The sequence below is a fragment of the Eschrichtius robustus genome, chromosome 1 (assembly GCF_028021215.1).
Source record: "Eschrichtius robustus isolate mEscRob2 chromosome 1, mEscRob2.pri, whole genome shotgun sequence".
In the NCBI taxonomy this organism is placed as follows: Eukaryota; Metazoa; Chordata; class Mammalia; order Artiodactyla; family Eschrichtiidae; genus Eschrichtius; species Eschrichtius robustus.
Window position 1 is genome coordinate 163,197,152 of NC_090824.1, and position 26,817 is coordinate 163,223,968.

Below are 26,817 nucleotides of genomic sequence, written 5' to 3' on the forward strand. Positions count from 1 at the left end.
ATCTTTTGGGTTTTAATGCATAACAACAATGAAAGGACCATAACATCATGAATGGCTGAACAATAGCTTCTATCACTGTACTGAGACATCCTTGGGAAGAAAAATCAAACCAGTGGTCTTGTTGAGGGGTGGTGGTTCATAACGCTGAAAACAGTTCTGTTTGATCACAGTATGTAGGATTTAACAGACTGCATTCATACACTTTCTTAACCTCAGCCAGGAGGAAAAAGGACATATGTGTGTGGGCATGCACATGTGTATGCATTTTAAGATATTAAGGGAGTGAGAGAGAACTAAGCTGATCTGACAGGAGTAAAAAAAGAAATCCTTCCATATTAGAAAAAAAAAATTTGCATCAGTAAAATACAGGTTAAAAGTTCTTACCAAAATACATTCTTCTAGAGTAAAATCAGACTGAACTCCAGAAGGTTATCTGTACCAGAATTCTCAAAGACTTGTTCTTAAATGTACAACTTAATATAACTGCCATGCTTTATTCTTATAATCCATGAACTATTTAATGAAAAAGGTTACCCAGAGTACTGAAATATAATTGTTTTTAAATTATGTTTTTATTAGCATTTTTATTATAATTGGTAGTGTTTTAACTTACATCCAAGGAAGTCAGCTTTTGGACTTGATCTACTATAAGTGATCTCAAGGGAGAAATGACAATAGTGACCCCGGGAGAAACACAGGCAGGGAGCTGGTAACACAGGCTTTTACCGCCTCCTAAAAGAAATGACAACAACAAAAAAATCTGTCAGATTCTATTTTGAGAGCATGAAGGCAAAAGTTACAATATAAATTACATATAATATTTAAAGTAATTAACTAATAGGACACCAAGCGATATTCTCCATGGTGCCAAAATATGCCGTATTTGAATGAGCCAAAATATTTGGTCAATTTAAATGTGTAAAAATGATCTCTTGGGACACCTTATGTAGGTGCATATCATAGCAAAAGCAAGAATCAGGGCAGGAAACTTAAATGCAACAGAATTACTTTAAAAGTCTACTTGAGAAAGACCCTGAAAAATGCCCCCTTGAAACCCTAGAGGATAATGGAAAGCCATGAAAACCACTGGACGAGGGAGGCGAGAATTCTACCATTGAACCAACACCTCAAACCTCTGGATGAGATCAATGCCAGGGTCCTCTCCAGCTTCAGTTTTGGAGTACCAAATTGGAGTCAAATCAGAAGACACAGACTGAACAAGTTAATGAAGTATGGAATGCTGCTGATTAAACAAACCAACACTGTCTAAAATTTAAAATCAGTTTGAAAAAATTCAGAACCCAGGCAACATTATTTAATGATGATGGCAACAACTAATTGCTGAAGGTCACAACAAAGGTGAGTAAAAGGCAGAGGGAAGACTACATGTGAACAATGAAACTCCAAACTCCCAATGCTGCTGCTGCCTTTTTTTTTTTCAATTGAAGTATAGTTGATTTACAATGTCCCCATGCCTCTTATCCTAATGGCTTATTTAATATTCTTACTTGGATGACTATAAATCATTGAACAGTTGTTATAAACTTTAATAGCATGATGAAAAGTCCTGGATCTCTTCAAAACTGAGGACAAGAAAGAACTACACTCAATGCTTTTCACTTAATCCTCAAGACATTCTGTGAAGTGGGCACGTTGGTATTATCCCCACTGCGCACACGAGGAGACTGGGGTTCAGGGAGTGAAGTGCCTTGCTCGAGTCCACACTGTTAATAAGTGGCAGAGCTGTGCTTTAAGCCTAGGGCATCGCTCCAAAGCTGATGATTTTTAACCACCATACAACACTAGGTTGTACCAAATAAACTGCCAGAAATGGTAGTGGTCTCTGACAGTAATTTTTTGGTTCATGCTCCAGGCTAATTTCGACTAGAAAAAAGAAAAATTCCCAAAGAAAAATCCTAGATCGATTCAACACAATGAGCTTTGAGTTGAAAATCTTAAAAGGGCAATAAATGCTATCATATCAACAACTAGAATAGAGGATTGAGGTGATACACTTTCCTAACTATGGCATGGGAGGTTTAGAGGTCCCTAAATGACAGAAATACTGTGTAGGTTCTTTTTATTTTTATTAAAGGGCTTTCATTTAACATCTGCCAATGGATTCCTGCCAATTCATATCTAAAAATACATACCAGTGGGCATTAAGATAAAACAGTCTTCACCAAGTAGTGCAGCATTGATCGCCTCTAGCTGATTAGTTCTAAAATTATGCAGGCCAAATTTTTTATGAAAAATCTTCATCATTTCTTTTGTATGAGGAAAATTAAGACTTTGGAAACGCTCGTGTTTCAGATCTCTGGATGCTAAATTTTGCTCCGACTTGTCTAAGAAAATAATCAATGTTAGAAATCAGGGCATTACTGTAACAAATCAGTTTTAGCATTTTAACCCTTTGCCCTGCATAATCATTGGTGTATGTTTCCCTGCAGCACATCCTTCTTTACCTGTTTATCAGAGTTTCCTCGCTGCGCAGTGTCAAAGCCACCAGAGACTTCCTAAGGGCCAAATTCAAGTCTTTCCTTGACTTTTCTGCAGCATCTACCACTACTATTTATTCTCTCCTTCTTCTCTCTTGACCTTCAAGATAATCATGGGTTTTCTACTTGCTTTAAATTCCCTTTCCTGGCTCCATTTCCTCCACTTGCCCCTTAAATTTGGGAATCTTTCGGACACTTGGGACTGGGCTCTTTAGACTGTTTTTTTTTTTTTTTTGAATTTTCCTAGTCCTATGACCTTAAACATCACTGGTGTGCACACAATGCCTAGATCTCTTTCTTAAGACTTGATGGATGCCCTCCTAAGTTCCAGTCCTGCACGCACCTCCAACTGTCTGCCAGACATTTCTACCTGAATGACTTCTCAACACTTCATGCTCAACAAGCCTTAAAACAGCCCTCCTCAGCTTTGCTCCAAATCTGCCTGCCTCCTGACTTCCCTGTTTCTGTTAACAGTGTCACGGTTTTCCCAGTCACTGGGTCTGAAACCGCAGAATCACTCCAACTTCCTCTGGTTCTTCTTCCATGGTGTCTCTCGCGCCCGCCCCCATGGTGCCTCCTCGCTGTTGCAACTCTGGCTCCGCACAGAGAACAAGAGGTGCTCACGCCAGCCCTGGCGGTTACATCAACCCCGGCACTCAACCACCGCAAAGATAATTGCGAACACCAAGTATGACACGCCCAAACATGACACAAAAATAAATCCATTAATGGTTATTTTAAAGGTCAACAGAGGAACTGTAAGAACAACCTCTGTGACATTAAGCCATCAATGGCAAAAACAGGGAGGACTGTACTTTATGAAATCTTACACGTATGAACTTGTTTCAGTTAAAAAAAAAAACACTTTTTGATAACTTTATAGGGTCGATGTAAGGTTTTAAAATTAATTTTGGGTTTTCTCTGCAGCCTTTACCACGGCTAATTTCACTCTTCCAAAAACTTCTCTCAGTAAACTGTGAGCTCCAAGAGGGCAGGAGCTCTCCATTACTCATCTATTACCAGGACCTGTGCACAGAACATGGCACACAGTGGGCACTCCATAAATATTTGTTGAATGAATTAAAATGATTCTAGACCAAAAGAAATAACTTGACTGATATAAGAAATTTCTGACTTATCTTTCTTAGGCTGCCTAAATTTTAATATTTGAAGACATAAAACATGTTTCTCTACTTTATAAACTGATCAGTTCTCATCAATCCAGAATTCTAAAAATACAATTACATTTTTAACATAAATTCAGCTTTGCTTTTTATCCATCCCCCATAATCATTAAAAACTTGGCCCTCATGAGCTTTATTGTTTTAGGGACTAAAAAATGTTAATTTAAAGGCAAAGCACATTTGTAATGACTTTAGAGCTTTACTACAATAGGTTATAATTACACATTTTATGAAACTACAGCTGCTACAGAGACAAAAGAGCAACTTGCTTTTGAAATTGTGATTTGTCATTCATATTATCAGCAGAAATTTGCATAGAAACAATGTCGTTTTCAGGCCATGATGATTTGCTATGGTTTTTCTTACACAATTCCTATTTTGGACAGTTTCGTTTTCATATAAGCATTCAATTTATTTTAAACTTACCAGTGTAATTCTGAATTGACTCTGAGAAGTTTTTATTCTGAGCAGTAGATGCCAGAAGACAGTCTGTCTTGGCTGAAGAAGAAGTTCTTTCTGATACTGATTTAACTGGCCGACCTTCCTTAATAGGTTGATAGGCAGCTGTGGAAGACTTGCTGGCTGCTAAATTATGCATCACATTTTCCCAGTCATCATCATCATCATCAAAGTCATCTATGTCAAAATTGTCAATATCATAGGAAGCCTGGATTTCTCTTTCCAAGTCATTCATAGAGGTAGTGTGTTTATTCTTATCTTTCACAGCAGTGCTTGTGAGAACATTTCCTGGGAAATAAGAACTTTCATTCCTTTTTTCTACCCTTGGTGTTTCAGCCCAGTTGCTACTTACAAAGGACTCCTGTAAATGGGAATTGAATAACGGTCTTTCAAAGAGATTCTTGGTGGTGGCTGAGAATCCTGTCTTTCCTGGGGTAGGAGTCAGTAAACACTCCCCAGTAGAAATGGAATTTGAGGAAAGGTTTGGAAAAGTGAACTCCTTAACAGAATTCCCTGTAGGACAGGAATCACCCTTTGGAAATGCACAAGGTGGGGAAACAGATGCCATATCCTCCACAGAGCTACCAAGTGAATCAGGCCTGCATCTCCACAATGAGCCAAGAACAATGGCATCACTCGTATTAAAATCTGCTTCAGCTAGGAGTTTCCTTCTGAAGAGAGAGCACAGAACATCAAATTAATTATAAGTAGTCAGCTATGGTAGGCACACAAGTTTATCTTTAGTTTTCATGCCAAATTGTGGCAAAATATATCCTCTTTTTTCCAATCTTAAAAATTTGAATACAAATGCTAAAGGAACAGTTTGAAAAAGTAATAAATTTAAGACACAGTGTATATAGCACAGGGAACTCTACTCAATACTCTGTAATAACCAATATGGGAAAAGAATCTGAAAAAGAATAGATATATGTACATGTATAGCTGAATCACTTTTTTTGTATACCTGAAACTAACACAACATTGTAAATCAACAACATTCCAATTTAAAAAAAAAAAAAAAAAGACAAAGTGATAATTATCCTATTCAATTTCCTGGCCAGAATGCCTGGAAATCTTGCCCTATACATTTGTGACTTACAGTGGTGGTGGAAACACAATCAGATATATTCCAGAAGGAGAAAAATCAAGATACCTTATGTCCCGCTGCTGGAGCAGTTCGTTCCCACAATCCAAAGTTTTCAGCTTGTCATCAGGAATAGTGTCAACTAATTTACAGATATGGTCCATCACACGAATAAGTTGCTGCTGTAAACTTATCTGTCTAGCTATAAAGTATTTATGTTGTTAATATTTTTTGTCAACAACAAAAAAGACTTAAAAATTTGAAAGCCATGCATGTAAAACTTGAAGTAGTTTACAAACGAGATTAGAAACAACCATATATTCTCCCATTATCTGCCTATGAAATAATTTGAAGTCATACTGTCTCTATTCTAGATCATAAGAGCTCATAACTGTGTTATCCTTTCATTTCATGTTAATTCTTATTATTTCTCTTAGGGTAACCAAAGTTGTTGTAAGATACAAAAGTTTATGATTTTTTACTAACTTCAGGTGTAAATCTCACCATGCCCATACAAAGTACATCATAAAGTATGGACAGGTAAGAACCTCACCTGTTGCTCTTGTTTGCCTGCCAACCAGTGTTTCCTAACAGTACAGCACTTGGACTTTCTTTTTGGAGACTACTCCCATCCCCACTCTCACGTCCTCAGTGGGCATCTGATGTAAGGCAGCTCAATGAGAATTAGATCTAAGAGTTTTTCGACTGACTGGAAAAGAGCACCTCTCTCTTTAACAAGTTGGACAGGCTGCTGGTGGCCATCTCTGCCACCACGGAGAAAAACACTAGCTTGAAAATGAGGCCAACACAAGGAAAAGCAGAAAACAGAGATGGAAGGAAATGGGAGATTGAGATGGAGAGATGGGATGAAAGAGAAGAGAGAGAAGGCAGGTGTGAAAGAGAGAAATTCCTGGTAACAATGTCTGGACATCTGAATCTGGCCAGCCCACTTCACACTTTTAAATTTCAGCTATGTAACTAAGAAATAATGTCAAAGGAGGGGTGGCTTTATATGACGGAAAGAAAAAAAAAATGGGTTAGGGTAGCAATGGGAAGCAAGGAAGATGCCTACCTACCTCTGGGGCCTAAGGTGTGCAGGAGAAATAAACAGTTTAGGTGGGCTGCGGAGGCAACAGTATTCTCAGAAGACAATCAGAGAAGAGAATGAGGCTACTGGGAAATTGTTGACCGAGGGCAGTGGGTTGAAGGGTCTAAGGGGCAGGAAGGAGAGGAAAAGAGGACAGACGGGGGTGGTGGGGGGGACATAACACAGACGATGGGACGCATGAGTCTTTGTGAAAATGACCTGGGGGTGTGGACTTTTACTAGTTTTGGCTGATGTAAATAGGGTCATGAAGTATGAAATGGTAAAAGTGGACTTGCTGGGTTCCTGTTTCACATCTGTTTTCTCTGCAAGGAGAATGGGCATTGGATTGGAGAGAGGAGCATAAACAACTGTCCAAAGGAAATGAAAACCAAGACAGGCTCAGAGAGATACAGCTACTGGAAAGGAGCTCAGGCCTCTTCGCCTAGACAGATTACACCTCAGAGTACAAAGGAAACCTGCAAAGAAAATGTCACTGATGCATGCAGCATCTAGTGAATAGGAGAGGTGATGGAAGAGTGAAGACAGGCAAACATAGTTCTAATTTTCAAAAAAATTCTAAAGGGATGCCAAAAGCTTCAGGCTGGTGATCTTAAAGTTAATTCAAGGCAAAATTCCAGAACATGTTATCAAATGGCTGCTTTGTGAGCTCTAAGAAAAAGAGGAAACAATTATAGAGTTAGCAAGAGTTCATAAAAATATACCAGCCATCTCAACGTATTTCCTTCTTTGAAAGGATTACTAGACTAGCAGATAATGATAGCTACCATTTATTGAAGGTCTACAGTGTGCTGGGCACTTTACCTTGAATCCTGACAACTACTGGGCAAGGCAGACACTATTTTCCTCATTTAACAGAACAAGAAACTGAGGTCCAAAGAAGCTTAATTAATTAGGCATAGTCACCCAGCCAGGAGTGGGAAGAGGCAGGCTTGTATACTAGGTCCGCATCACTCTACAGCCAATGTCCCACCTGTTCCCTCTTGCTGCCTCAGACCTTGAACTTCTAGAGTCATATGACTGAGTCTTTTGCATCCCCGTGCACAAGGGAGAGAAACACAGTCTGAAGGCAGACGTGTAACAAGATGAACAAGAAGTGGTGATGAAGGGACTGATGTCAGCTGAGAGGGAGGCCGCTAATGACATTCTGTGGGACTCTGTCCTTGCTCTCGTCCTCACTAACCATTTTACCAGTGAAACTTAATGAGGCAGAAACAGTATACTGCAGTGGTTATCAATGTAAACTCAAGAGCCTGAAGACTGCTGGGTTCAAATCCTAGCTCTGCTGCTGTCTAACTCTATGACCATGAGTAATTATTTAACTCTCCTGTACTTGGGTTTCCTTATTTGTAAAACAGGATAACAGAAACCACCTTAAAGGATCATTGTGAGGATTAAATTAGTTAATATTAAGGCACTTAGAAGAGTGCCTACAACATCAGGTTTTTCAGGAACATTTCTAACAATAAACTCAGAGACCAAAATAAACAAAAAGAAATTCAGAGGAAACAGGAACAACACACAGAGATCACTACACATGTGCGTGTGCATGCACACACACACACCATAAGTACAGCACCCATCAAACAAGAATAGAAAACATTACAGAAATACTCAGAGAATACAACACAGCTCTTGGAAATTAATTTGATGAAAATGAAAAATTCCATCAAAGAGTTAATTAAAAAATTGAGGAAATCTCCCAGAAAGCAAAAAGGCAAGAGATGAAAAATAGAAAAGTTAATTAATGGAGGTCTAGTAGCCCAATAATTAAAGTTCCAGGAAGAGTGAAAGAGAAAAGAAAAAACAAAGAAAGAAAATAAAAAGGAATGATACCAGAAAAAATTTCAGAATAGAAGGACACAAATCTCAAGCCTAAAAAAGCCTCTGGGAAGTAGAAATCAGGAGTGGGAAAGGAGGCAGCTGTTTTTCAAAGCCTTGTAGTGCTACTGGATTATTTATACTAGATATTTAATAGAAAATTTAAAAATGAATTAGAGACAAATCAAACAAACAAAAAGTATTAAACTTCAAGCGGACACCAAGAATCAAACCCAGAGAACCAGGAGGATGAAAGGTCCAGAAACCAGTACCTATAAAGAAGAGGTAAAAGATCTAACATTACTTAGTGCTAGGCGCTTCAGACTTATCTCACAAAGATTAAAGTTACAGGAAGGCAAAATTTTGGTTCAGTAGGAGAAATAATTCATTGTCTATTTTGAAAATGTTACTTGTTAGAAAGTCACCTTGTGAGAAAACAAGTTTCTCGGTTTCTGAGCTGTTTGAGCAACAATGGTTAACCCATGGTGGTTGGTTATTACGGATGATTCACTGTTACAGGAAAAGGAACTATGAGCTCGCCATCGTGTACTATACCGTCACAGGTTAAGAATACAACCTTACTTTTGTTTTCAAAAGTAAGCAGTTACAATACGTGTTATGTCCCAAACACTTTTGTACCATCATAGCTTGTGCAGGTTTCTTGATTAGGCTGCTGTGTAGTCATTTTCTCAGATTTTGACAAGTCTTCTGATGTGCTAAGACCATCCTTGCTGTCAGAGGTGTCGAGATCCTTCAACACACTACAAATTAAAAAATATTAAACCGATCACAGTATAGACTAGACCAAATGCATACTTTTTCCTCTAAATTTTCCACAACTGGTCAGATGCTATGTAACAGAAAAGAGAAACATGTCTTTCTATCTCCTCTATTCTAAAACCTCTTTAGCTGGCCCTCAAAGTTTTCCATCTTTTGGCCCCAATATTTTTTTTAAATTAATTAATTTATTAATAATTTATTTCTGGCTGCATTGGGTCTTCGTTGCTGCGCGCGGGCCCTCTCTAGTTGTGGCTAGTGGGGGCTGCTCTTCGTTGCGGTGCGTGGGCTTCTCATTGTGGTGGCTTCTTTTGTTGCAGAGCACGGGCTCTAGGCGAGTGGGTTTCAGTAGTTGTGGTACGTGGACTCAATAACTGTAGCTCACGGGCTCTAGAGCACAGGCTCAGTAGTTGTGGTGCACGGGCTCAGCTGCTCCGTGGCAGGTGGGATCTTCCTGGACAAGGGATCAAACCCGTGTGCCCCGCACTGGCAGGCAGATTCTTAACCACTGTGCCACCAGGGAAGACCCTGGCCCCAGTATTAACACATATAAACACGGTCAGTCTGATTGGATATAAAACATACTTTAAAAGTAACAAAATAAATTAGTACTAAAGGAGTATTAAAGAGAGGGTATTATGGCAATCCAAAGAAAGATAACACTTTCTGGAACTTGAGAAGGCTTTGCCAAGAAGGTAGGATTTGAGGAAACCTTGAATGATGGGTATGGGAAAGTGACAGCTTACAAAGGAGAGATAAAAAAGACAATTCTATTTACTTGATATTCAGGAATCAACTGTACTTTTCTAAAGCAGGATTTTGGAATGCAATCTCCTAACTAAATCAAAGAATGATGAATAACTATGTTATAAGTCTCATTAGGCTATTGAGCTTAGGGTTACTGTAAGAGCATAACTGGAGATAAAGCTGTAAAGGTAATTTGGGGTCTGAAGATGGAGGATTTTGAGGCCCAGCTAAAGAGGTTTAGGAATACAGGAGTTACAAAAACATGTTCTCTTTTCTGTCATATGTTATCTGACCATTACACCTCTGAAATTAATTCAGAAGTCACAACCAGCACTTTAAAATGAAATAAAATATAACAGAAAATTTGTGTGCACTGCACATATAGTATCATTTGTGAAACTTCTATTTTAGTTTTATAATGTATACAAATATGTATACTAGGTTGCAATGGAAAAATATAGAGAGAATTTACCTTGGAAACAACCATTTTCCAACTGCTGAAGATCTAGGTAAAATAAATTATGGTATGACAACTCATTAAATTATGTAGCCATTAAAAGGAATAAAAATAATGACTATGTAGCAATATGGAAAATGTTTAAAAAATAATGTTAAAAGAAAAGCAGATTGAAAAATTATAGCTACATGTTGATTATGGCAATGTAAAAATCATATACACACGTAGAGAAGAAACAAAACAATGTGGCTAGGGAATGGGGGAGGAACAAATTAGGAGTACAGACACAAAATAGATAAGGAATAAGGATTTACTGTATAGCACAAAGCATTGTACTCAATGTCTTGTAACAACCTATAATGGAATATAATTGAAAAAAAAACAAAACAAAACTGAATCACTATGCTATATACCTGAAACTACCATAATATTGTAAATCAACTATACTTCAATTAAAAAAAAATAAAAAAACTTAATGTGGATACAGAAAATGTTTGGTTTGTTGGACTGTAAGACTACCAGTAAGTATCCTGTTAATGTGGTTACAATGTTATCTGTGCAATACACACTTTTTTAATAAACAAAGAAAAAAGCCAGGCAGTCAACAGGGAATGGTGTGGCCCAGGAAATAACCCTACACTGGATCTTAGTCCATTTGCCGTTAATTATCACCCCAGACAATCCCCTGCTCCTCCTTAGGCCTCAACTACTTCTCCTGTTAAAAGAGAATGTTGATGAATGCTATATGAACTCTTGCTCAGTTTTTCTTCTACAATTCTGTCTCAATTTCTATTGGGAGGTGAAAGAGGGGAGCTCTTACAGTTTTTCTGTTTTGTTGTCTAACAGCAATCATGCTTCAACCTTTCCCACCCCTTTAAACATCTCAACCCACCTGTTAAAACAAAAACCTAGGGAAAACTAGGTTATGCAGGCAAACACCTCCTTCCTGCCTTCAGGTGATATACTAGAGGGATTTGTTTCTCATCAGAATATGGTTAACAGCAGAGTATATACCAGACCACTCAACTGAACTGTGATTTAGACTGGGGTGAGGATGGAGGTAACAAAGACTATTAGTATTTTCAGCTATTAATGAACTATGTGGACTCTATTTTTCCCATAATACTACCACTTAACCACAATCATGTCACTAATTTACCAAAATTCAGTGAATGACAAATACAATAGTCAATTCTATTTGGATTTTTTTTTTTGGATTTTTAAAAAAAATCCAAAAAAAAAAAAAAAAAGAAGACGAAGAAGAACACATTACTTACTAAGTCACTTCACAAATAAGGTGTTAGTTTTGGGTCATTTCAGGTACATGAGATTGGAAATATAGTATCTTTAGGACTATATCCCTCATGCCAAGATCAATTACATAAAACTGTTTAGAGGTCCCATGTAATGAATCATAATGGAACTTTACAGCTTTAGAATACCAACAATTAAATAAAATGTAAATAAATAGGGACTTTTTGATGCTTTCATTTGGATACAAAATAAATTGTGCAGAAGCATGAAATTAATCAATTTTGAGATGATACTACATAACTAAATTAAATTATTTCAGCTACCCCAGAATCATTGTTTATTAATTAATAAACTATTTTACCTAGAGCATTTTAAAGAGGATGAAGAGGCTGAAGTCATTCCTTCTTCTGGAGAAGGTGGAACAAAATCTATATCATAATCATCTTCATCAAGCTCAACACATGAAGATTTCTCAGTTGAATGTAATTCCATTTCTTCCAAGTTTTTCTTCTTTTCACAATTATCTAAAGTACAAAAAAACAGCTGATAAACATAGGTTATTTTAATATTAATGAGACAGAAAGAACAGGGTGTGAGCACTTGTGAGTGAGTGCTCTGAGCAAGTCATAAGCACTAACACCACTCTGTGCGATACAAGTTCTCTCCTTTCACACGTTAGTGTTGCCTTGTTTCTTCATAAACCATGATTGAGTCAACTGGATTAAGTCCAATGAGTGCTGGATTGAGGCTGATGATTTGCTTAAGGATTTTCATGACTGTCTCTGGTTAAATTATGAAACCCATCCTTATTATCAGTACTTTCGTTTCTCTGTTTTTCATTCACGCTTAAATAAGGGTAAAGTACAAGTAAGCCTGATAATTGTACAAACACTGTTGTTTATACAGATAAACAATCTCTACTTTACCACAAAGGTGTCTTAGTTATTTAAGTCTCCCAGAGTGTCTCTCTCTTGACTATGTGGGAAAACACTGCCAAACTGTTGCTCTCTAGTTTACCTTTTACCAAATTTTCTCTTCATAAATAGCAACATGCTTGATTAGACTACACTTTTTTTTTTTTTTTTTTTTAGACTACACTTTTGCTTATTATCAATCACTTTTCAGTCCTCTCTCACCCTATAGTAACCCTGATGGGATTCAGGTGTTTAAAAATATTTGTCTCATATTTACAACTGTTTCATAACGTGGGTACCTCCACATATGGCTAATGTCAGCTATTAAGTTCTAGACATCTAATAACTATGAGACCTAAACAGAAAACAATTTGCATGTAATTTACAATACTTTAATAGCATGATTAGATCATATTATACATCAACATTAGGTGGTACAAACCATAAAAGAATTATAACACAAAGGCTTAGTTTCACATCCCATTTCTACTACCAACCAGCCAGTAGACCATTAAGAAGCCATTTTAACTTCTATGGACCTTCTTTTCTTTTCTTTTTATTGAAGTATAGTTGATTTACAATATGGTGTTAGTTTCAGGTGTACAGCAAAGTGATTCAGTTTTTTTTGCAGATTATATTCCATTATAGGATATTACTAGATATTGGGTATAATTCCCTGTGCTATACAATAAATCCTTGTTGCTTATCTATTTTACATATAGTAGTTTGTATCTGTTAATCCCATATTCCTAATCTGTCCCTCCCCCTTCCCTCTCCCCTTTGGTAACCGTAAGTTTGTTTTCTATGTCTGCAAGTCTGTTTCCGTTTTGTATATAGATTCATTTTTATTATTTTTTAGATTCCACATGTAAGTGATATCATATAGTATTTTTCCTTCTCTGACTTATTTCACTAAGCATTATATTCTCGACATATTTCTTTCTTTTAAATTAATTAATTAATTAAAGTTATTTATTTGGCTGCGTTGGGTCTTTGTTGTTGCACACGGGCTTTCTCTAGTTGTGGCGAGAGGGGGCTACTCTTCATTGCAGTGCACGGGATTCTCACTGCGGTGGCTTCTCTTGTTACGGAGCATGGGCTCTAGGTGCGCGGGCTTCAGTAGTTGTGGCTCGTTGACTCTAGAGTGCAGGCTCAGTAATTGGGGCTCATGGGCTTAGTTGCTCCGCGGCACGTGGGATCTTCCTGGACGAGGGCTCGAACCCGTGTCCCCTGCACTGGCAGGCAGATTCTTAACCACTGCGCCACCAGGGAAGTCCCTCTACATATTTCTTCATATATAAAATCACGGAGCTATCCTTGTTGTTTATATAAATAGCAGAATAAAATCTTTCATTTCCTTAGTATGCCCTGCCTCAAGAACGTGGCCAACAGATGGTGCTTAGGATGTATAAGCACTTCTGTACATCCTAAGGACAAAAGCTAAATCATTATATGACTGTCATGTGTGGGTTTTAAGTAAATTCAAGAATAGGCCAATAAACAGCGATTTTATTGGCTTGGAAAAAAAAAAAAAGCTAAGTCATATTTGCTGCTGTTCCCAATGCCTAGTTTTGCATAAACTAATACAACCTTTTGAAATGAAATAAAACAATAATTTTTACCTCTTTCCTCTCCCAAATGAGTTTTTAAAGGGTGATTTTCCTGAGTATCTTCATTTATCAGCTCTTCGGAATTGGGGCCATCATCAATGCAAATCACATCACTATTTAACCATTCTGAGTCATCCTTCTGTTTCTTAATCAAATATGCCTGCTTGCTCTCAGAGGAGGAAGGAGTCAAATCAGTCTTTACTGTATTTGTTTTATCAAGGTGTGCTTTTAGAAAGTTCCTCTTAGACTTTTTTGATTTCTGAGCAGTGCTTACTCTTATGAAGTGGTTTTGGTGTGGTGTCACAAATGCTTTTGAATCTCCAGAAGTATCAAAGTCATCCATATCATCCCAATCATTGAAGGTAATAAGAGAATCTGATGAAGAACTAAATTCTAATTTCTTGAAAGTAGCATCGCAGGATTCCTTTACAACCAGTGTGTTCTGGGTAGTGCGTAAAACTTCCTGAGGAACCTGTGACAAATTTGGCAATAATGGTTTTGAACCAACTCTCTTAGTTTGCTGTCCAGCTGGAGTATTTTTAAAGTCATTGATCTTTGTCTGCTGATTTGTGGTGTGGGGAAAAGGTTCACTGAAGGAAAAGCCCTCAGTAATATTAACATCTTTATCATTCAACACAGGAGCTTTTGCTACTGACACACTAGTTACAGATACATCGTTGGCTGAAGATACTTTCTTTTTAAAAGTGAAACCTCTGAAAAATAATTGAAAAACTGAATTAGATGGATTAATTTCAACAAACCCAGCAAGTATACAAAACCCAGCAAGTATACAAACCCAGCAAGTATACAAAACTTTAATTTATATAACAACTTACTTCCTTGCATCACAAATGAGCGAGCGAAGAATCTATCTCCCTCTCTGATTTTAAAATGTGTAAGGTAACTTAAATTATGCTTTGTATGCTCTGATTCTTCCTATTCAGAAGCTAATTATTCAGCTTTGAGAGTATCTGGGCCATTCCTACTACTTTGTTTCTCAGGCTCATAGTCCTTAATTAATAGCCTCTCCAGAGGGAGGGGACGGCGTAAGCGAAAAACGTGGCTACTTGTTTCTACTCTGATAAAAGTTTTATGGGGAAAAGAGTTAAAAACTGCCAGCTATGCTGAAATCTGAAAGAAAAGTGAAAGAGGCAAGAGTCCTGGACATCGAATGGATTTAGTGACATGAAGGTCAACGGTGACTTTGCAGTCAAGCACACAGAATGGTGTCTAGAACCTGGTAAGGGCACAATAAAGATTATGAAATATTAGGTATTGTTAGAAGGAGTTTGGAATATAGCTTGGAGGAAAGAACAGAACTGGAGAGCTATAGTTTCCTTAGAAACGGTTTTTGAAAAGGATATAAAATTATATTAAAATATTAAAAACACCGATTTGTCCAAATTTACAAGATTTGTATTCATTCATTCAATGAATATTTACTGAACAAAAACCATGTGCTAGAAACCATGCAAAGGTGCTGAACAATACATTACCTAGCGTTGCTAAAACATGCTCTACCATTAATTTGCAAAGTGGGAAAATCACTGACCCTCTCAGCTTCATTTCCTCATCTCTACAATGAACGAGTTGAAAGAGAAGGTACTTCACTTGTGTTAGTGCCTGTATGGAAGCAAACCAACCAAAATACTTACGAAGATTTTGTTTTTGAAAGACTTAATTTATTATTAAGTTTTCTGGCTGAATGACGTTCCAGTTGCTCCTGTAGATTATTTTGAGGAACAGCAGCCATGATCCTAAAAAGTGAGGGAAAAAAATATCAGTGGAGTTATGCACTTTCCATTAATCACAGTATTTATTGGGGGGTAGAGCACTGTTCCAACTGTGTCCAGAGTAATGAGTTTTTTTTTTTTTTGGTCAAAAAACTGTTTTGGGGCTTCCCTGGTGGCGCAGTGGTTGAGAATTCTGCCTGCCAATGCAGGGGACACGGGTTCGAGCCCTGGTCTGGGAAGATCCCACATGCCGCGGAGCAACTGGGCCCGTGAGCCACAATTACTGAGCCTGCGCGTCTGGAGCCTGTGCTCCGCAACAAGAGAGGCCACGATAGTGAGAGGCCCACGCACCGCGATGAAGAGTGGCCCCCACTTGCCGCAACTAGAGAAAGCCCTCACACAGAAACGAAGACCCAACACAGCCAAAAATAAAAATTAATTAATTAATAATAAAAAAAAAGAATGTCCTGGAGGGATTGCTTTAAAAAAAAAAAAACAAAAAACTGTTTTGACATTTACAACCGGTAACATTTGAAATATATAATCTTTAACTACATGAAGTCTCACTTAAATAACAAATGACCTGGTTTTCCCCCAATGCTAAAATAAGTACAAAAGACATTAGGCAAGGGCTTATTAGGAAAAGGCTTGCAGAAAAATGGGACCTGGCCTAGGCTTGAAGCATAAATGGAAGCCGAATGGGGAGTGAGGTGGGAGAAAATGATCAAAGCACACTGAAAACCCAAAGAACAAAGGAATAACTGAATTCTCTGCCTCGGGAAAATCGGGAAAAGAAGGAAGAGCACCACCAATGACAGCAATGGTTTACCAGCAAGATACCGTGCTTCATAATTACCTAGTTTCAACCTGAAAGAACACTTTTACCAAGCATATTTACACCTCTTGTGTAACAAATTGTGACACTGCTGAGCTACTGCCTGGAATAATGTGTAGCTTAAGCCACCTTAAAATTACTGGGGCCAAAGGAAGACGGGCTAGCAGAATATATGGCTAGTAAACAATTCTCATTCATTTGAGCTGAGAGCTATAACCCTCTTTCCCATTCTATGTTTACCAGAGATCTCCTTTTACTTTATGCCATATATCTTAGAAGGATTAACAACACTAAATGATATTCATGGAAATATGAAGTTTTACATATATCATACTCCACTCACTAATCATTAAAATAATCTATGTTTAACAACTGCATTACTTTAGATAACAGTGAAAAAAGAAAAACTTGGTAGAAAGTTCAACTGGGAAATCTCCATGTGCTGAGCTTGATGAAGATGATTATGATATAGATTTTGTTCCACCTTCTCCAGAAGAAGGAATGATTTCTGCCTCTTCTTCCTCTTTAAAATGCTTTAGGTAAAATAGCTAATTAATAAACACTGAATAATTCACACTGATATGTGAATTATATCTTAATAAAGTTGTTACCAACCCACCACCCACTGTCAACATTTATCAACTCATCAACTATTATCAACTCATCCAATACTGTTTCATCTGTACACACATCCCAAGGTTCTCACTTCACCATTCTGGAAGGCGACCTCCCAAAATAGTGATATTTTAATTCTGTCATTCCTTCTTCATTCATTAGCTGCAATAGTTCTATCAAGAGAAATGTTCTCTGATCTATTATTTTGTTACCCAGTGGTACAGCTGACATAGAAAAGACAGGATAAATGTTGGCTTCTTTTCCTTTATTTATTAGTTTTCAAAATAATGAGTTAATTATCTAGCAGCCTCTAATGGTGATCAATCTTTTTCTCAGTATCATTATAAACTCATGAATTAACCATTAGGTATGTTTTAATCCAATATAATTATCATCCTTATCGATTCTCAAACTGTTTCACGTTTGCCCAGTGGGAGCCTTTCCAGGTTGACTCTTCAGTACTTTTGACATAAACTTAGGAGGTTTTGAGAGCTTCCTTACTAACTGGAATGAAAAGACATCCCAGACTTATCTTGTGCATTTTTTTGCCCCAGACTTAGAATCAGCCATTTCCCCAAGGGGCCCTGATTTTTATTTTTAGTGGAGAGTATTTTAAGACCACAGTCCCTGCACATCCAAAGGCACCTCTCCATTTTACATCCAGTTTAAAAGCACTGGCCTTTCACTGAAGTATGCTCTCTCCAAGGTCCTGTCCAATATGGAAGTTTTTCACAGAATAAATGATAAAGAGTGAAGTCACATTACTGTCCTCTCAAAATTTCAACCTCAAACGATTAGATGGCTGACACGGAGGCAGAGGCACACAGTCCTTCAGCCTTAAGACAAAGCAGGACAAAATGGTCCATGGCATCATTACTTAACCTTTCCCCACATTCCTTCTAAGTTTTTATTGTTCCTGTCTCAACTTTCTACAATTTTGCATACCTTATTTATTTTTATATCAAAACTAGCCATGGTATTCTTTTCTTTTTTTAAGAAAGCTAAAAAATAAAAAAAAAATTGGCTGTGCCATGCGGCATGCAGGATCTTGGTTCCCTGACTAGGGATTGAACCCGTGCCCCCCTGCAGTGAAAGCACTGTGTGCTAACCACTGGACCGCCAGGGGATTCCCCTAGCCATGGTATTCTAATAGAGTTTTCCAATATTATTCCACAGTACGATTTGATATGCATATTTAGTCATCTCAATAGTATATGTGTTTGATTCGTAACTGTAGTGATACATTATGGATTCACAGTTGGCATGTAGTCAACCTTAACCCTGGGGCACCATTCCCTACTTTCAAGCTACACTGCTCTTTGGTTATTCCCACAGGGTAGCATCCTCTAGTCAGTCATATTCTGAAGCATGGTAGCAAGTACACAATTTTCCTTCTCAACAGCCTTCAGCAGTAATGCTTTTAAGGAGTTGGTGAGTACTGAGAAGTAAAAAATATCAATAAAATTGTTTGACACACAAAAAAATTGTTCATCAACAGCAAAGATCAGTGATACAAAATTAAAAGAAGAAAATAAATAGAAAATAAATAGAGACTAGTGAAAAGTTTCACAATACTAAAGGGGATGAACAATGAGAGCCCAGAAACGGATAAGGCTTCTGAATTAGACTCACCACAAAAGTCACAAGTATAATTTGGAAAATGATTAAAAATTTCTCTCATGTACATGAAGGAAGTTATCATGGCATTGTAAAATAATATAAATAAGTAAAAAGCTGATTGAACAGTGCAAAAAAATTTATTGAATGAAACAAGTAAACTAGAAAACCATATCCATACATAGAAAGAATAAATAAATCAATGAAAAAAAAGGTATAAGAGAATGGTAACAATCCAGGGCTGGAATATAAAAAGTATATCCAGCGAATGAGACTTCTTGAAGTAGTAAAAGAAACCACTGACAAATAATAAATGATTAAAGGAGTCCTATCTCAACAGTATCTTGAACAAATAAAAATAATTCAGGCCAGAAATTGAGAGGAACTTTACTGAACCAGGTAAGACTAAGACATAGTCTCCTGAAATTAAACTAAAGGGAAACATTTTTTTAAAAACCCTACAAGTGGCTAAGCAAGAAACATATCACATTTACAGTAACAAACAGAATTACTTCTAACTACTTCTCTGATCTTAAGTGTATGTCTAATATAGTTTTACTTACGTATATAACTGCATGAACAACATTCAAATAGAGATACAGAACATTTCTAGCACATCAGTATGCTTTCTTGCGCCCTTTCCCAGTTAATACACCCCAGATATAACCACTATCTGACTTATTCACCATAGGTTAGTTTTGCCTATTCCTGAACTTACATGGATATATGGAATCACACAGTATGTATTATCAATGCATATTTGAGATGGCATCTGTTAAACTCAAATCATTTCTAACAGATATACTAAAACATAAAATTAGAAGTACTTAAAATCAAGACCCAATACAATATCTTATATTTTACAACAGGATGAATCCATTAAAAATAGGGGCTAAAATGAGACTGTTCTCTTATTTTCACTCTCATGTTAGACATTCTTACCAATGCAAAGATATTCAAAAAGGGAAATACTAGAAGAGATGAGAATATCATACATGTAGACAATTCGATTATATACCAACACAATTCAAAGAAAATCAGTCATAACAATAGATAATTAAAACTTCAGTAAAGTGGGTAAATAAAAGATAAATATAAATCCACAAAAGTCAAATGCATTCTCATGTAGTAGTAATAACGAGCTAGAAAATACAATTTTTAAAAAGCATTCAGTTAACAATAGCAAGGAAAAACATTAAACTACCAATTAACCTAACAAAAGACATACATCTTCATGATATAAAGAAAATGACCAAATATTACTAGGAGAAATAAAGAAAGATTTGGATAGAGAAATATTTCATGTTCTTAAATGAAAGGTTTAAATATCACAAAGGTAACAGTTTTTCATAAATTAATTTGTGAGTTTAACAGAATTCCAATTAAAACACCACAAGAATATTTCACAAAACTCAATAAAAACACTTCTAAAATTCATTTGACAAAAACATGAAACAAGAATACTAAATAACAACGGGGTGGGAACTAGCATTAGAAATATTATAATCATATTATATGTAACTAATTTAAATGGCATGGTACTCAGCTTTTTTCCTTTTAAACATTTATTTATTTGGTTGCACTGGGTCTTAGTTGCAGCAGGCAGCCTCCTTAGTTGTGGCTCATGGGCTCCTTAGTTGCGGCACACAGGCTCCTTAGTTGTGGCATGCAAACTCTTAGTTGCAGCATGCATGTGGGATCTAGTTTCCTGACCAGGGATCAAACCCGGGCCCCCTGCATTGGGAGCATGGAGTCTTAACCACTGCGCCACCAGGTAAGTCCCCAAATGGCATGGTACTCATCTTTGAAAAAGAAAATCCTAGGGCTTCCCTGGTGGCGCAGTGGTTAGGAATCCGCCTGCCAATGCAGGGGACACAGGTTCGACCCCTGGTCCGGGAAGATCCCACATGCTGCGGAGCAACTAAGCCCGTGCGCCACAACTACTGAGACTGTGCTCTAAAGCCTGCGAGCCACAACTACTGAGCCCACGTGCCACAACTACTGAAGCCCGTGCACCTAGAGCCCGTGTTCCACAACAAGAGAAGCCACTGCAATGAGAAGCCTGTGCACCGCAACGAAGAGTAGCCCCCGCTCGCCGCAACTAGAGAAAGCCCGCGCTCAGCAATGAAGATCCAATGCAGCCATAAATAAATAAATAAATAGACAGACAGATAGATAGATAACCAACAGGGGCCTACACTATAGCACAGGGAACTCTGCTCAATACTCTGTAATAACCTAAATGGGAAAAGAATTTGAAAAAGAATAGATACATGTATATATAGAACTGAATCACTTTGCTGTACACCTGAAACTAACACAACATTGTTAGTGTACTATACTCCAATATAAAATAAAAATTTAAAAAAAGCAAAAAAAAAAAAAGAAATTATTAAATACAGTAAATCTCTGACAAGAAGTTAAAATGATCAGGCCAAAAGTGGGAAGCCAGAGAGGTAAGGAGAGCATTGACAGTTGTTTTCATCCTGTGGACAGCTGTCTAATCCTGAGAATCTGAACATCAGTTTTGCTAGCCTTGGAGGAAAAAGATGGACAGAATCAAAGTTAGGGCACAACCATGGTGGGAAATGTTCCCCTATAAAACCAGCACCCCAAAGGGCTATACCAACTGGGCAAAGGTAAACCAAAATTAAACCTCACTTCTATCCCCAGGTATCTATAAGTAAAGTTACCAATTGCTGAGGGACTGAGTGGGAGAGACTCCAAAACCACAAACCTGAGAATCTTCTGAACCCAATTTTTATCATGCACATATTTAAAAAAAAATCCAAGTCATGAATTTAGATTAAAGTGATCCTAACTCCAAGGCATCTTCCAAATGCAAATGCAAAAATGTCTCTGGAGGACTACGCCTTTATCTTAGGCCTTAAATAGTTCCCACAACAAGACAATATATAGCAAATACAGACAAAAATAGTCAACCACACAAGCAAACAAGGCACCAGGAATGAGAACTAGTTGTAATAGAAATAGTCAAACAGTATCAGACATACCAGTAAAAAGCAATTAAACTTATGTTTACAAAAATAAAAGACAAGCTTGAAAATATCTGCAGTAAACAGAAAACTATAAAGTTGACCTTGCCAACAGAACTTTTAGGAATGAAAGATACAGTAACCAAGATTCAGAATTCAACAGATAGATCTACCAGTAGATTACACACAGCTAAAGAGATAATTAGTAAAGTGGGGAGAAAACCAGAAGAAAGTGTCCAGGATCTGGTTCCATGGATTTCTCACATTCTTACACGGTCCAAGCCTTCTGAGCAAAGGACATGTGAAGTAGCAGATGGTCTTGGCTGCTGTATTCCTCTGGTGAGATTTGGAGTCACACTTCCCCCAGAGACATCTCACAGTAGTAAAGATAAAGCCCTTTCTTTTCTCTCCCTGGAGACATTTCCCTACATTCAGGATAATAATCCCAAGGCCCCTTCCCCTCTCACCCAGGGGAGATTTGCCTACATTCTAAGGTAAAAAGTGATCTCTCTGGAAGGGAGGATGTGAGATGTGCCAGAAACCCTCGAGTGCTCAGAGTCTCTGAATTTTGGAGTTCCTTTCCTGTGATGCACCCAACTGTATACACAGGTATCATCTAGCCCTTATCACATCACCTTGTGGGAATTAGGGTGTAGGGAATGGATGCAAGGTATTGCTGCAATAAACCATCTGTATCTCTGACCCAGGGGTCTTATGTCTTGTCAGTGCATGTGTAAACATTTATGTGTGTGTGTGTGTGTGTGCGCGCGTGCACGCGCGCATATAAGGAACTGTTAGAGGCTGACTTGTTAGCTTAAAAGTAGGGTAAACTTTAAGATTCCCACAGAGTTTCTGACTTAATAGATGCATACACGGAAAACTAAAGAAAGAGATGGAAAATATGAGAAGTTAAAAGACACGGGAGATAGAGTAAGAAGTCTAACATAAATCTAGCTAGAAATCTAGTTCCAGAAAAAGAGGAGAAACTGGGGCAGAATATTTTAAAAGATAATAGCTGGGATATTTCCAGAATGAAAGACACAAATCCTCAGATTCAAGAAAGCAAACAGGGATTTCCCTGGTGGTGCAGTGGTTAAGAATCCACCTGCCAATGCAAGGGACATGGGTTTGAGCCCTGGTCCAGGACGATCCCACATGCCACGGAGCAACTAAGCCCGTGCGCCACAACTCCACTCGCTGCAACTAGAGAAAGCCCGCACGCAGCAACGAAGACCCAACACAGCCAAAAATAAATAAATAAATAAATAATTTTTTTTAAAAAAAGAAAGAAAGCAAACAAATTCTGAACAGGAAAGATAAAAATAAATCCACACCAAAATACATCATTGTGCAAAATTTGGGGGTTTTTTTGGTTGTAACAAGCAGCTTGTTGGATCTTAGTTCCCCAACCAGGGATTGAACCTGGGCCCTGGCACTGAAAGCACCAAGTCCTGGGACGTCCCTGGTGGTCCAGTGGTTAAGACTCCGTGCTTCCAGTGCAGGGGGGTGTGGGTTCGATCCCTGGCTGAAGAACTAAGACTCCACATGCCATGCGGCACAGGCAAAAAAATAAATAAATAAAAGAAAGTAAGCATCAAGTCCTAACCACTGGACTGCCAGGGAATTCCCCTCATTGTGCAATATTTGGACAGATAATTGATTTCTCTTCAGTAAAATTGGAAATCATAAGACAGTGGAATATAACACAACACTGTAAATGAACTATACTTCAATTAAAAAAAAAAAAAAGACAACGACGACAGTGGAATATCTTCAGTCTGCTGAGAGTAACCTAGAACTTTTCCCCCAGCAAAAATATCCTTCAACAATTGAGACTGAATTGCATAAGGGTGAATTTTAATGGCATATAAATTATATCCCAATAAAGCTTTTATTTTTAAAACTGGCTATAATAAAAGCAACAGATAAAGTGTTGGTGAGGACGTGGAGAAATTGGAACCCTTATCCATTGCTGCTGGGAATGTAAAATGGTGCAGCCGCTTTGGAAAACAGTCTGGCAGTTCCTCAAAAAGTTAAACACAGAGTTACTATATGATCCAGCAATTCTACTCCTACATATATACTCAAAAAAACTGAAAACAGGTATTCCAACAAATACTTGTATCTGAATGTCCACAGGTGCATTATTCATAATAGCCAAAAACTAGAAACAACCCAAAGTCCATCAACTGATGAATGAATGGATGAAGGAAATGTGTATATCCATATGGAATATTATTTGATCATACAAAGGAATGACCAAAGCATACTGATAAATGCTACAATAATGACGAACCTTGAAATATGCTAAGAGAAAAAAGCCAGTCACAAGGAACCACATATAGTATGATCCCATTTATATGACATGTCCAGAATGAGCAAACCTATAGAGAGTAATTAGTGACTGCCGGCCGGGGAGGGGCGGTTGCTGGTTAGATTGGGGGTTAATGGCTAGGGGTGTGGGGTTTCTCTTCAGGCTGACAAAGCTGTTCTAAAATTGAGTGTGACAACTGCTGCACAAGCTTATGAATATACTAAAAGCCTCTGAATTATATACCTAAAATGGGTGAATTTTATGGTATGTGAGTTATATCTCAAAAGAGTTGTTATTAAAAAAAATCAAGGCAAAATAAAGATATATTCCGATCATCAAAAACCAATAGTTTGCCACCAGTAGACTCTCATTAGATGAAATTCTAAAGGATGTACTTTGAGGTAGTAGAAAAGTGAGCCTGGGGGGAAGTTCTCAGATGATAGCTGGACTGAAGGACAAAGGAAGTGGTAAATATTAGGTTAAATTTATGCAAACCGTGCCTGTACAAAACAACAATAATAATGTTCTCTGGGGTTAAAAAAAATAGTTAAAATACCCAACAATAGGGCTTCCCTGGTGGCGCAGTGGTTGAGAATCTGCCTGCTAATGCAGGGGACACGGGTTCGAGCCCTGGTCTGGGAAGATCCCACATGCCATGGAGCAACTAAGCCTGTGAGCCACAACTACTGAGCCTGTGCGTCTGGAGCCTGTGCTCCGCAACAAGAGAGGCCGCGATAGTGAAGAGGCCCGCGCACCGCGATGAAGAGTGGCCCCTGCTTGCCGCAACTAGAGAAAGCCCTCACACAGAAACGAAGACCCAACACAGCCAAAAATAAATATAAAAATAAATAAATAAATAAAAGATTACTATTAAAAAAAAAACCAACCATTTGCTGGTTTCCTCTTTAAAAAAACAAACAAACAAACAAAAAAACCCAACAATAATGACCCATAAGTGAGGAGGGAGGTAAAGAGAGTGAATGTGTTCCGAGGCCTTTGTATTGCCTGGGAGGAGTGTAAGGTGTTGATAAGCTTTAGACTTGGAGAGGATAAATATGCATGTTGTACTTTCTAGAGTAACTACTAAAGAACAAAAACAGAGCATGTAACTTAAAATCTAGAAGGCGAAATGATTAAAAAAAAAAAAACTTCACCTGTAAGAAAGCTACATAAAAGGGGAAAAAAGGAAAAATATAATATAAAGAAAAAAATAAGGTAGTAGATTTTAATCCAAAAATTTATGAATTATAATAAATGTAAACATTTACATGCCTTGATTAAAATCAACTGCCTTGATTAAAAGATTACAATCTGAATTTTTAAAATGATATCTAACTATTGTATTTGCTGTTTATTAGAGACACATCTAAAACACTAGGTGTATAGCAAGGTTAAAAGTAAGAAGATGGAAAAAATATACAAGAAGTAAAACTGATAGAATGACAAGAAGAAACAGAAAAAAGCTTGTAATTCTAGTATAAAATTAGCTCTCTCAGTAATCGATAGAACAAGTAACTAAACAATCAGTAACAACCCAGAGATCTGAATAACACAAATTTGACAACAACAAAATGTACACATTCTTTTCAAGAACAGACATTTACAAAAGCTGACCATGTACTGGGTCACAAGGCATGTCTCAACAAACTTCAAAGGACTGACATCATAATGGCATGTTTCCAACCAAACGTAAATTAGCTAGAAATCAATAATAAAAAAGATAACTAGAAAAAAACTGTTTTCATATCCACTGGAGATTCGTACCTGAAGAAATAATATGATTATACAATGATGGTCTTTTTAACCCCAGTCATTCTTTAGTAGCTGGCATCATCATTTAGTAATTGGCATTCCACTATAAAGAACTTTCCCTTCTTCCCTATTTGTTTCCTATCAGTAAAGATTCTTAATTTATTCAGTGGGTTGTAATCCATACTGTCATTATTTATGCTGATGCTCAAATTGTTTCATATATGGGCAGTGGGAATAGAATTCCTTCAAGCTGGCTCCTTTGTCCTTTTTTATTTTTAATTGTGCTAAAACACACCTAACATTAAAAATTTACCATCTTAATCGTTTTTAAGTGTACAGTTCAGTGATGTAAAGTATATCCACATTGCTGTGCAACCAATCTCCAGAACTTTTCTGCCTTGCACAACTGAAACTGTGTGCCCATTAAACAACAACTTCCCATTTCCCCTTCCCCCCAGCCTCTGAAAATCACCATTCTACTTTCTGTTTCTGTGAATCTGACTACTTGAGTAGAATCATACAGTATTTGTTTTCTTTGTGACTGGCTTATTTCACTTAGCATAATGTCCTCAAGGTTTATTCATGTTGCAGCATGCGTCAGAATTTCCTTCCTTAAAGGCTGAATAATATTCGGTTGTATGTACATACCACATTTTGTTTATCCATTCATCTGTCGATGGGCATTTGAGTTGCTCCCACTCTTTGGCTATTGTGAATAATGCTGAAATAAACACAGGTGTACAAATATCTCTTTGAAACCCTGATTTCAATTCTTTTGGGTATGCACCCAGAAGTGGAATTCCTGGATCATACAGTAATTCTATTTTTAATTTTTTGAGAAACTGCCATACTATTTTCCACAGCAGCTGCACCATTTTACGTTCCCAGCAACAGTGTGCACGAGTTCCAATTTCTCCATAATCCTCATTTCTCTACATCCTTACCAACAGTTGTTATTTTCTAGTTTGATTTTAAATTCATATTTATTTATTTATTTATTTATGGCTGCTTTGGGTCTTCGTTGTTGCACGCGGGCTTTCTCTAG

General features: G+C 37.5%; 1 protein-coding gene across 1 annotated transcript in view; it reads right to left on the bottom strand.

Moving 5' to 3' along the window:
* The window catches only part of BLM (BLM RecQ like helicase), a 101,574-nt gene that overhangs the window by 61,456 nt on the left and 13,301 nt on the right, over positions 1–26,817 (bottom strand). Inside the window, exons 2-9 of the mRNA XM_068558199.1 lie at positions 15,566–15,667; positions 13,923–14,623; positions 11,748–11,910; positions 8,791–8,912; positions 5,295–5,427; positions 4,109–4,812; positions 2,154–2,345; positions 614–732 (exon numbers count right to left, since the gene is read on the bottom strand). Of these exons, the coding sequence (XP_068414300.1) occupies positions 614–732; positions 2,154–2,345; positions 4,109–4,812; positions 5,295–5,427; positions 8,791–8,912; positions 11,748–11,910; positions 13,923–14,623; positions 15,566–15,663 (2,232 nt within the window). The 5' untranslated portion in view covers positions 15,664–15,667. The remainder of the gene's footprint in view (positions 1–613; positions 733–2,153; positions 2,346–4,108; positions 4,813–5,294; positions 5,428–8,790; positions 8,913–11,747; positions 11,911–13,922; positions 14,624–15,565; positions 15,668–26,817) is intronic.